Source organism: Etheostoma spectabile, chromosome 9 (assembly GCF_008692095.1).
Source record: "Etheostoma spectabile isolate EspeVRDwgs_2016 chromosome 9, UIUC_Espe_1.0, whole genome shotgun sequence".
Lineage (NCBI taxonomy): Eukaryota > Metazoa > Chordata > Actinopteri > Perciformes > Percidae > Etheostoma > Etheostoma spectabile.
In genome coordinates this window covers 24,821,821-24,834,277 of record NC_045741.1, presented here as the reverse complement: position 1 = coordinate 24,834,277, position 12,457 = coordinate 24,821,821, and the positions used below count along the sequence as shown (strand labels likewise).

At 41.8% G+C, this 12,457-nt stretch overlaps 1 protein-coding gene across 5 annotated transcripts in view; it reads left to right on the top strand.

Annotated features, from left to right (window-relative positions):
• The window catches only part of lpp (LIM domain containing preferred translocation partner in lipoma), a 144,823-nt gene that overhangs the window by 63,097 nt on the left and 69,269 nt on the right, over positions 1 to 12,457 (top strand). For all 5 annotated transcript variants that reach the window (XM_032526751.1, XM_032526754.1, XM_032526750.1 and 2 more), the window contains one exon: positions 2,898 to 3,020. In XM_032526751.1, the coding sequence (XP_032382642.1) occupies positions 2,898 to 3,020 (123 nt within the window). The remainder of the gene's footprint in view (positions 1 to 2,897; positions 3,021 to 12,457) is intronic.

Below are 12,457 nucleotides of genomic sequence, written 5' to 3'. Positions count from 1 at the left end.
CCCCGGCTACGCAACTTAATTCCCTAATACACCACTGGTATCTTAATTATGTCTCCTGTAGCCAGGGCAGAACTCTTTTAACTGCAGGCGCCGTTTAGAAAAAAAGGGATGGATATCAATCAAAGTGTCTTTGTATCTTGTTCTCTCTGCCTTAGTAGAAAATTATACACACTGAATGCATAAAACGGTGATGAAATGGTATTTCCTCAGAAGAATGCAGAAATATTCTCGCCTTTATCTGGCTGCGCAAGATGTCTTGGTTATGACATGTTAATGCCAAAACCTTTAGCAGGAGAGAGGAAGACAAAAGCAGCTAGTTCTCATCGTGGCTTTTGTCCACATTATGAAGCCCTACACGCTAAATTCCAACACGTCATGAAGACTGCGAGGTTTCTTTTCATCCTCCTCGTTATCCCCGTTAAATAAGTTTGCCTGTTTTTTTCTTTTGTTGATTTGAGACAAGCCATTAGTGTTTTGCTTTGTTTACCCCCGCTCATGATTGCCTTAGATGTTTTTAAGCAGCAGCTCTGCTCCAAATGGAGCCAGCGCTGCCTGTAATAGATTGTGACAGGTAATCCAAACACATAACATTAGAATAAGAAGCAGTCACTGATCCAGCCAACTCAAAAAGCCCCCGCAGGCAATTGCAAGAAGTCTTCTTGCAGTTGCAGCATAGTTCAGAAGACTAAAAATACATCTGTCATTCCATGGAGAAATTCCCGGGAATTTTGTAGAAAACGGAGTGTCACAAACGGTCAAATCATTTTAGCCACTTTTCCTGATTTTTGTGCAACTGTTTTGTTACATTTTGGGTCTTTTAAAATATATATATATATGTTGAGGTTATGTTTTCTCTGAGGTGAAACTGAAAAAAAATGTAGATGAATAAATCAGTGAGGTCTGAGACTGCTGCAGTGATCCTGGTGACGCTTCCAAGCTTTCTCTGATAATAAACGAGTTAAATCAAAATCAGAACAATTCTTATCATCTTTTATAGGGCAACTATTTAAAATATGGAATATAAGTAAATCAAACTTTTAATTCTAAAAAACCCTGACTTGTTTTTTGAGATTGTGATTGTGATGAATAATACATGAGGAATGAAATACTGTAAATCCAAGTATGCTGAAAAGCAAGAGGTGAATAGTGCACTGTTTTATGACACTTGTCTCTCAGACAATACATCGCTTCTTATTTCTCGCTGCATTTCTCTCCCGAGAAGCTATTGATGTGTGGTTTTCAAAAGGATTGTCTAAGGTCAAGGTGAAGCATGAACTCCAAAACTGTAATCCAAAGTGTAAAACGGGCGAACAAAGCAGGAGAGAATGTCTCAGAGCAGCACAGAGTACAAATTACTCGCCATTGATGATTACCTGTCCTTAACTTTTGAGGGCAACTACACAAAATACATAACTAATACCTCTTTCACTTCACCTACCGGGGTTGGGCTAGGGTTGATCAGGGTTCAACACTCCAAGCCAGTATACACTACCACTCCATTCTAGACAGAATACCAACTGATCTGAATGGGGGGCTGATCTTTAATGCAATATCTACATTGCCCATTATCATAACATTGGAGAACCCTTTTGCAGTTATGTAAGCACATAATGTAATCTGACCTGCTGCCCTGGTTAAAGACACAGCTGATCTCAGCTGGTGTTCTGTCTACAAGGGAGTGCAATGGACATTTCAATGACCGGTACTGTACATGGGCATATCCCTGCTCATGACAATTCAGAGATCACTTTTTGGAGATTTTCCTGTAAAACTCAACGCTGCCGTTCTGCCACAGGCAGACTACTGACCATACAGGCACCCTCTGCCAGCTGACTGTTCGGAAATAAATTCAACCGTTCCACCTTGCTGTTGTTGAAGCTTTCTGTAATAATACTAGTTTAATGTGGAAAACCCAGCGTGAAGCACGGTGAGACAAAATGTATGTAATTATTAGCTACTGTCATTTCCAACCAATCACATCATTTGTCCAGCCCGGCTGTTGGCAACCCAGGTTGTGCACAATTCACATTGAAACCTACCCTGATCAAGTCTATATTCCCCATGTTCCACTTCCGGGATTGCTCCGTTGCCGATGGAAATTTCGCCAGATTTCACACATTTCAGACGGATTTTTCCGTCCCAGTCTTTTGTCTCTGTGTTGGCGTTTTAACCTCAGGTGGATTTCTGAGGACTATGGTAACCTGGTCCTCAGATCTCTGCAGGGTAAATCCAGACAGCTAGCTAGACTATCTGTCCCATCTGAGGACTATGGTTACCTGGTCCTCAGATCTCTGCAGGGTAAATCCAGACAGCTAGCTAGACTATCTGTCCAATCTGAGGACTATGGTTACCTGGTCCTCAGGTCTCTGCAGGGTAAATCCAGACAGCTAGCTAGACTATCTGTCCAATCTGAGGACTATGGTTACCTGGTCCTCAGATCTCTGCAGGGTAAATCCAGACAGCTAGCTAGACTATCTGTCCAATCTGAGGACTATGGTTACCTGGTCCTCAGATCTCTGCAGGGTAAATCCAGACAGCTAGCTAGACTATCTGTCCAATCTGAGTTTTCTGTTGACGACTAAAACTACTTCTGAACGTACACATGTTTCACCAGAACAACTTCCCTCCTGAGACTATTTAGCACCGTGGCTATGTCCAGAGCTTAGCACAGCACTGTGGAGGAAGGTCTGGTAAATCTAGTCCTACCCTGATCAAACCCACCGGGCGACCTGGGTGACGAAGCTGAGTAGACCGAGGAGGGTTACCCCATTCAAACACACAGGCGACCTGGGTATAACCCAAGTTGAGCCATTGGTGTGAAATGGGTAGAAGTGTCATTAAAAGCTGTTTTGGCAATGTCCTCTTCTGTATTACACATGTGTGATGTTTGCTCCCAGATGAAAGCACCAGAGAAGACCCTGGCGGAGAGACGCTCCAGTCTGGATGCCGAGATCGACTCCCTCACCAGCATCCTGGAAGACCTGGAGAGCAGCTCGCCCTACAAGCCACGGATCACACCAGTATGATACCGACACGACTTTACACCTGCACACTCAAATATACACTGTAACTAAGTATATTCAGTCAAGGGCGTAGGTTTTGGGGACAACAACACACGTTATAACTTGGGGGTCTGGGTGTCTTCCCCCCCCATAAAATATTGAATTTAAAAAAATAAATATTTTCCTGCATTCTGGTGAATGCAACAATTTGTACCTTTTCTGCAATTTACGGTGCAAATGGGTTTATTGATACAGAGGAAGTTATTATATTTTCCTGTACTGTTCAAAACTTTCTGCATATTTAAAATGTCACACGTGTTTCGGGATGTTTTTTTTTTTTTTTAGAAATCATATACATTTCAACAACAAATCTGTCCAGAAGCTCCAAAGTTTAAATCTATCTATATTTTTCTCACTCCTGCCAGATTTGGGTTCTCAAATCTACTTATTAGCCATGGGGGGTGTCATCGTCGTTAGTCTGTGGTCCAGCAGGTAAATTAAAGTCTCAAACCCAATGTTAGTGAACGTGACATATGAAAGCATCAAACATGCGTTTTACATTAATGAGACGAGAGAAAAACGCAGGAGTTTTCTACCAGGAAGTTATTGTAAACAAACATTGTGATTGGGTTTATTGTTTCTGGTAACTTTTCAGATTAAAGGTGCATTCCACCAGTTTTACCCATTCATTATAATTAACTCGTCATAAGGAGTGCTATTCCATGTGTAAACAGGCGGTGTTGTAGGACTCGGTCGTGGACCGGTCTTGGAAGCGACCGCATTTTCACTCGGTCTAGTCACTGGTCTCGGATGAAAAGGACTCTGCATTTTATTTCAAGGATGAACAACGTCCTGCTTCAAATGCAACCAGCCAATAACCAGACTCCGTTTTAGTTTGAAATGTGTTACTGTTAACCCCCGTTCCCTGCCCCCCTTAATGCCCCCCACAGTGAATGTAGGTGACAGGAGAAGAAGCTCGGTCTCGTTGGTAATAACATATTGAACATTGATTTGAAAAACATTGAAAAGAAAACACACAGCAGTTTGTGAATTTTTGGGACTTTTGAGGAAAATTCTCTTACATTTCACAAAAAAAGCAAAGATTACCGACTGGATTTTTCTGCAAAACAAGTACTTTTACATTTGAGAAGTAACTAAGTATATTTTCATGATAAAACTTTTGTTTTTACTTGTTTAAGTAGGATTTTGTAGGACTTTAAGTATTTGCACATGGACGTACTAGTACTTTTATGTAAGGACAAAAGTAAGGAGCCTGAGTACGTCTTCTACCACGGCTGGAAGGGATGACACACACACACACACACACACACACACACACACACACAGCTTTTAAACATGTGCTGCTGTATGAAGGATGCTGTTGGGTAAAGCCAACCAACCAACAAACTACTGACTGGTGGAATTATGAATTATTGTTAGACAATTAAAGCCAAATGATATAGTTTAGCAGATAAGCTTTCCTGCAGGAAACAGAGCCATATGTTACATCTCTTAAAACTGTTGAGCATTAATGACAAAATGAGTCTTGACCTAAATCACTAGTTGATATCAAACGAAATTAAGAGCAACTTCGAAAAGTCAAAGCCTTGGGCAGTTCACTAAATTGTTTGACACACAATAAATGTAGGACAGGAGGATAAAAAAACCTAACCAATTGTGTTTGGAGTAGAAAGGCTCAGAGGGGTTTTTAACACCACGCAGATCATTTCTCTAGTGAGATATTCGAGCAATAATGTAATACCTGAAAGGTTGTTCTCTGTGAGGGCTACGGACGCGACTACACCGTAGTAAATATAGTAAATATAGTTAAAGGTAGTTATTCTCTGGGTAATTTACAGTGCAGTTACCATGTCTACATGTTGGTTGTTTTATTTATTAATTAAAAGATGCATGTGTGTATGACAAAATACAGGTTTAAGATGATAAATTATTGACAGGAATTAATTTAGTTACTGATACGAGTCTGTGACCTCATACAGGGAAACATATACATATTTACATTCGCATATTGACCTTATTCTGTTAGTGCATGTCAGATTGTAACTTTATTGTGCAGGAAACATGTTGTAACTACTTTCATAGCCCTTTTTTTTAGCACATCTGTGAATATACTCTCTTTTTTTAGACTAGTAGAATACATATGTAAGATGCTACGTTTGTGGAAAATGACACTTGAAACGTGGTATTTTTGGGTGGAGTGTGCAGTGTGACAAAGACAAAAGACTGCTGGGGGTTAGGGCTTGGGTCCTTTGGTTGAGTGACACCTGGCTCCCTGGTTAGAGGGAGAGAAATGGGCGCCCCACACAGAGTGAAAATGATTGCAGCACACAGGGGAAACATAGCGGACACAGAGGGGAAAGAAATGAACCACGTGGTTCTAAAATGATACACATTAAAGGCAAGTAAGTCAAATATGACTTGGTGATTTCTAGTATGCTTGGTGTTATCAGTGTGTTCAATAAAACCACAGCTTGTTGTTTTATACTTAGTTTTTCTACAGATTAAACAGATGGCATTGATGCTAAGCTAAGGTAGACAGCTCCTGGGTGTTGCTTGGTATTTAGCGTCAGACATGAGAGCGGTAGCAATCTACTCATCTAGATTTTGGCAAGAATGCGAAGAAGTGTATTTCCCAAAATGTCGAACTTTTCCTTTAACAGTAGAGAAAACAAAAATGCAGATTTTGTTTATCATTCTTGTGTTTATTCTTGTGTTTTATTTCCTCCTGCATATACACATTGCATAGAATTACAAACACTTTTTTAGGACATGGAGCTCCTAGCTGCTAAAACATATGGCCTATTTTTCTAAATAAAATATAGTATAAGTGCACACCTTTTGTTGGGTAAAAAACATGCAGTACAGTATGTTTCGGAGCTGGAGTCTGAAAGCTTTTGTCAACACGACTTGAAAAATTGATGTCCACCTGTATAGCTGTGTGAGAGTTCTGTGGGAGCTCAGCTGGTGGCTGAGCAGCTGAACAGTACTACTAACTAATGTATGGCTGTCGTGGTGCTTTTACCTGTCAGGGTCAAAGTCGCTGCATGTTTATTTTTATCGCAACCTGCTGCAAGCTTTTTGAGTTACGGGTGGAAGCCACACCACCTGTGTCTTGGCAGAGAACGCATACATGCTATGACATGTATTAACCATACAATGTTATGTATCAGACATTCTGTTGACTTAACCCTGTTTTTGCTACCGAACACACCGCGCGCGTATAGCCGCGCGCTGCAGGAATCATTTCAGTGTATCCTCTACTTCCTGGGTGCGACGTCAGCGAATGGGTCGAGCCAGACAGGTAATCACAAACAGGAAGTCCCCCGTGCAGCCCGATGCTTTACAGAATAAAACACCTAGGGTCATGGGGATGTTGGCTGTCTTGACTTCTTACAGCAAGATACGCAATCACACACACACACACACACACACACACACACACACACACACACACACACACACACACACACACACACACACACACAGCATCCCTGTGCTGTCATGATGCTCATTTTACTGCTATTACACAGTTGCTTTCCATGTGATTGTTTATTTTTCATGCACCCACACACTGTTACTCTCTCCTCAGCTGATCCTGATTCTAACTGATTAACTCAGGTTGACCTTTCCCCTACCCAGCTGCTCCTGTCAGTCCGTGCACGGGCTCTTTCGATGCATTATTCTACAACACAACGCCTGTCTGTGTCACAGGCCACGTTTCATACTCCAGCATTGGCAGAACATGATGCACGGTAATCTTCCGCTTGTAAAAGCAAAGAGTAACGAGCAGTCTTGATTTGCAGCTTTTCTGCTTGCGAGCAATCACAGAGCCAGCTCTCCAAAATCAATAGGCCGCCCGCGCTCTCCCTTTCAAGCGCCTGGGAGAGGAGTCTTCCATCCCAGCGTTACATTTGGAGTCAGCTAAGGGGACCTTATGTGTGCTCGCCTCCCAGATGAAATTGCAATGGACGTTGCTGCTCATTCATAAAAATCTAAGTAGCATTCCTGCAAAACACTCAGCCGGCACTGATGCTTCACAGACATCAAAACAATTTTGTTTGCTTTAGTTGGTATTCTCTGTGGCATAACAGTGGGTAATGAAATGTGATCATTATATAATTCCCATTTGTTCTCTTTCCACTTCCGTCTTAGATGCCATTTGTTATTTGACACAGTTAACTAAGTTTGTGTTTGCTTTATCCTGCGACAGCAAAAAGGAAGCCAGTCCCGATTACAGTGATGATGCTCTTTGTTCTGTGAGAGCTTTCTGTTATTTCTTGTCGTACCAGATTTAAGTCTGTAATGTTTGAATATAATTGAGCAGAATGTCATGCATTTCTTTAGACGTTCTCATCAAAGACTTCCCATAGGTTCTGCTTCCGTCTAGGCCAGGGGGTCTCATGCCGAGGACCCCTTAACTGAAAGAGAGCTTACTGCTGTACATGTATTGTATAATGTTAAACCGAGTCGGAAGGATGGATATAAAGGAATATTCATATATTATTTACACATCACGTTTTAATGTTAAACATAAACTGTATGTGGAAGGTACAGAGGTTCCTTAAACTTAACCGTATGGCAACCAGTGTTGGGGTAGTTACTCAAAAAAAGTAATAGATTACACATTACTTTAAAAAGGTAAGAACTTACTTTACCATATTACTCAATGCTCAAAGTAACAAGTAATGCTACTAGTTACATTACTTTTTGACAGCTTCATAACATCTGAGATGCACTATAACCTATGCTCTTTAATACCCCAGAGCTGACTACTAAGGTGTGAACATCAGATTCAGCACAACATTTCTCAAGAAGTACCTCTTAAAAGATGTCGTGGGTGGTGGCTCGGACCCCCTGCACCAACTCTGAGGATACCCTGGGGGTCACCTCAATGTCTCTGGTTTAGACAGTTTATATAGTTTTATAAAAAACTCTGAAGGTGTGTCAGCAAACAAGTTGTAGCCGGTGTTTAAAATGTTCTCGACACATGTCACACAGTAAGCTATGTGCATGCGACATAGATCTGCAGTCTTCCCCGGTGCTGTTTGAGTTAGGGACGAGAACGCAGCAGAAAACCAGCAGCCAGCAAGTAAAGAAGGAAGTGGATGAGTGATAGTAAAGAAGTATCAAATGGACTATTGGAACTGAAATGTTAAAATTAAATGTTAAAAAGACGAGTCCCATAGTGGAAACGACATGATAAAAATCTGTTGTTTTAAGTTCAGTTGCCAAAAAAATAGTTTGTGTGCATGCTCGTCTTGTCCTGTGAATCTGTCTTGTGAGGATTCACGTTTCAGATCAGGATCAAAAGTGAGGACATTTTCTTCTAAGGTCTCGACCCTAGAACAACTATAGCTCACTTTACTTTTTGCTCAGTTTTTTCTTCAATGGAAGTGAACAGAATAGTATTATTTACCTCACAATAGTTTCATGGAAAGATAAAATGATTGCTGCCATCCCCCCATCCGTTCCCCCATCCTTTCTGGTGATTGGTGATTGGAGGAAACACAAGAGAGCGTGTTCATGCTAAATCCTACTGCACTGCAATCTGCGCCCAACCAGCCCCACTAATATGCAGCGTAGGCCTGTCTAAGCACATCAGATCTGTTGTGGGGGAGCTAACAAGGAGGCCCAGATGAGTGTCAAAATAGTGCGCTCATCAAGCGGCGGAGCAGCAGCGCTGCTTTGGTGGAGGCTACAGAAGCTCTGCTCACTGTGACCTCGGATTCACACCGAGCTCTGGGGAATTCCTAGTAATCAAACACATCACCAACCCTTCTGCTGAGGTTTTACAACATCCAGTGTGTGCTTTATTTTGTACATTGTAAAAAAAAAAAAAAAAAAGAAGAAGATTTTTTTACACATTTAATATGTGCCTTTAGGTCATTATCAACAAAATAACAACATAAAAACTAAGTACTGCAATCAGAACTTAAAGTACTTCAATGTACCTTTCAGTTTGTGTAGATTTCAGCGGCCCCTTTGGACTAAAGTGGTTTTTACCACACCTGCTGTCCTAAAGCTCTTTTCTTTACGGTGCTGTATTGCCCGCTGTAGATTACAGAGTTAGTGGTACGGGGAGGTCATATAGTCCGGATGAATGTTTTGCTTACACAGAAAATCATTCATATACAATAAGAAAATATGTGACAGATGCATTGTTGCATTTCAGCTGTTGCATACGGAAACTTATCCTACTTTGGATGTCTCGTGAGCTAAACCCGGTTTCACTGTCACTGGGTCACGAGCCAACGCATTAAGAGATTGTTGTATCAACTGTTCTAATAACTCATAGGATATAATTCATAATTATTCATTAGTAAAATGAATAAAATGTCTGCACTAAATGGATGACTCACTTTCTCCACAGAGTAAGGTCTGGCTCCTCCTCACATCCATTCCAGCTCGTTTATAGGAGGAAAAACGCTCTGGGTTGTTGGGATTTCTTTAAACCAATCACAGTTGCCTTGGGCGGGGCTAAGCTCCGGATGCAGCGACGGTGGCTCTGCTAAATAGTCTTGAGAAGGTGGAACATTTCCACCATGTAAAAGAAAACGGCACACACAATAACTTTTAGTTAACATAATATATAATACAACCTTACTTGCTCGGTGTTCCAGTTACCAGTTGTACCAGTGTATCACTGTGTACTTCATCGTTAGTAAATCCTCACCAATCAGTCCCCAAATATCCAAGTTAGAGAGAGAATGCATAAACATATTCTTTGTGAAGCTTTACAATCATTCTCCTTGTTGCAGAGAAAAGTATACTCCAGTGCTGAAGCACATCACTAGTTATCCATTGTATAACCCATGAAGTAACCACGTAAGAATTTTGTTCCGCATTAAGCAGTGATATTTTTGTCTGAATTAAACTCTAATGCACTACATCCATTTAGGCTGCACCCCTTCCTGATCTGATTCAATCCGCTGTGATAAGATCAAAGTTGAAATTAAAAAGCTCTCCCTGTCTGATTCATCCACACGCTGCGTTACGATATTGTGCAGCATTGTACATAAAATATTGAAAGCCTCAGGTCCATAGACCAACGACCGGGATACACTTCCCTGCGTCAAGAGGAAATGTGTCTGTGTGTGTTTTATGGGGGGGGCTTTTACTGAGGAGGGAGAGCTACTCAACTGTCATTAGGCTGCCTTCTGGCAATGCCACAACTTCTGGGATCAAAAAAAGTGTGACTCACTTACAGTCATGATCGCACCTCAATTAACAGTCAGTCAGTGAAGTGCACTGAAGCCGTCTCTTTGTTTGTGTCCTTGTGGGCTGAAGTGTGCACGTGTTAATGCTGTCTAGAAAAATGAAATGCGCCGTGCTGTTGAGCGCCTTGGTGCCTCTAAAGAAACAGGTTGGGAACTTGTAACCCTGGGACATGGACGGCACAGTTCACGTGTCCATTATTGAACACTGGAGTCACAGAGCTCACCAGTGGCCAGAACATGTTGACTACAGAGGTTGAAGCCTGGAACCAGGCCGTCCAGCTACAAGAAGAATCATGGCCGTAATGGCAAATTAGGCAAAGGTGCAAGACTGTAACTTTAGACAATCAAAGACTTTAATGGTAGCAACTAACTACACAGTAACTGTACACATTTCCATTTTAACAGCAAGCTCCACCAAGCAGAGACGTTGCTGTTAAGCTTAGGATTGTGGGTAGTGTAGTACTTCAATATGACATCGCAAATAAAATATGTTTTACTCAACAAGGTTGATATTAGCCATCGTTTAGTTTCACTTTGCCAGACCTCTGACTAGTCCCCTCAGCATTCTGGGATGGGAGAACAACATGTTCTGGTTTATTGGGATTTCTTTAATCCAATCACAATCATCTTGGGCGGGGCTAAGCTCCAGACGGAGCCACGGTGCCTCTGCTAAATAGTCTCAGGAAGGACCAGGTAACCATAGTCCTCAGATTGGACAGATAGTCTAGCTAGCTGTCTGGATTTACCCTGCAGAGGTCTGAGGACCAGGTAACCATAGTCCTCAGATTGGACAGATAGTCTAGCTAGCTGTCTGGATTTACCCTGCAGAGATCTGAGGACCAGGTAACCATAGTCCTCAGATTGGACAGATAGTCTAGCTAGCTGTCTGGATTTACCCCGCAGAGATCTGAGGACCAGGTAACCATAGTCCTAGTCATAGTTCAGTCATAGTCATCTCGTTCTAGTGCTGCAGGTCTCATAACTGTGTTTTCACCCTATTTGACCAAATAGTTTCAGAAACTCTGGCACCAAAGGACCTAAACTCAGGAACTAAGGGTGTTGATTCGCTCTGGTAAAAATCGGTGCAAGAGTTGGTAATCTTGAAGCATCTTCCCCTTGGTCAGCAGACGAGCTGCAGAATTCTCACATTGGTCTGTTTGTTTTTTTACTCAATGTCAAATAGCTTGATGTGTGCGTAATAAGTTGTCATGTCTATACAAAACAAATGGGCATTATTGAAGTCTGCTGACAGTTTAGGTGAAGCCAAGTGCTTGAAATGCTGCAGAGATGGATCCTTCCACATGAGCGCCCTAAGGAGGCTTCAGTTCACACTGTGCCAGTCAAGCCATGCCGTGACACTCCCCATCTCTCAACAGGCAGGGCATTGCGGATGGCACTCGCTGTCACAACATGGCAGAATGATAGGCCCTCACAGCTCGCTCCCTAGTCTCCTACTGATATTGCAGAGGATGCAGACTCTGGACCACCCTGGCGGTGTCTCAAGTCCCTGAGAGTATGATAGGGTTGGTGACCTTTCCTCTGCTCCCCTTATGAGGCTCAAACTCTGGAGGCATCTAAAGGGATGGCCTCCCCATTTCCATTTGGGATCGAGCCGCCGGTGTTGTGGTTAAGGACCGACCCTCTCTACACTCTGAGCCAACGCATCAAAGACATAATACTGTTCAGTGTTATTTGGTATATTTTGCATTGGAGATGACTGACAACACCTGGCACAATATATCCCAAAAGAAGTGATACAATTAACAATGAATCAGGTTAAAGGAAAGTTTGACATTTTTGGAAATACACTTGAAATCTTGTCGGGATTTAGACAGAAAAATGAATACTGATCTCACGTCAGTTTGGAGGGAGCTGCACAGCGTGCTGTTGAGCAAGGTTATGTTCCAAGGCTGATTATTTAGTGATTTGCATTCTTATCAAAGTCAGTGTGATTTTGAATGAGGGTTTCTAATTTTTCAAATGCACGCTTTTTCGAAGGTTTCACTTCGGCTCTCTATAGTTAGCACTCTATTTTAAGTACTGTATACTGTAAATACTGTATGATTCTGGTCCCTTATTGTGTTTGATAATGCAGGTGTTAGAGGAACATATTTAATTTGTTTTAAGGGAAATATAATTTAAATTTACTTGTTCTAAGATATACTACACAAATAAAAAGCAACCAGTTAGAGCTGCACAGCTTTTATATATATATAT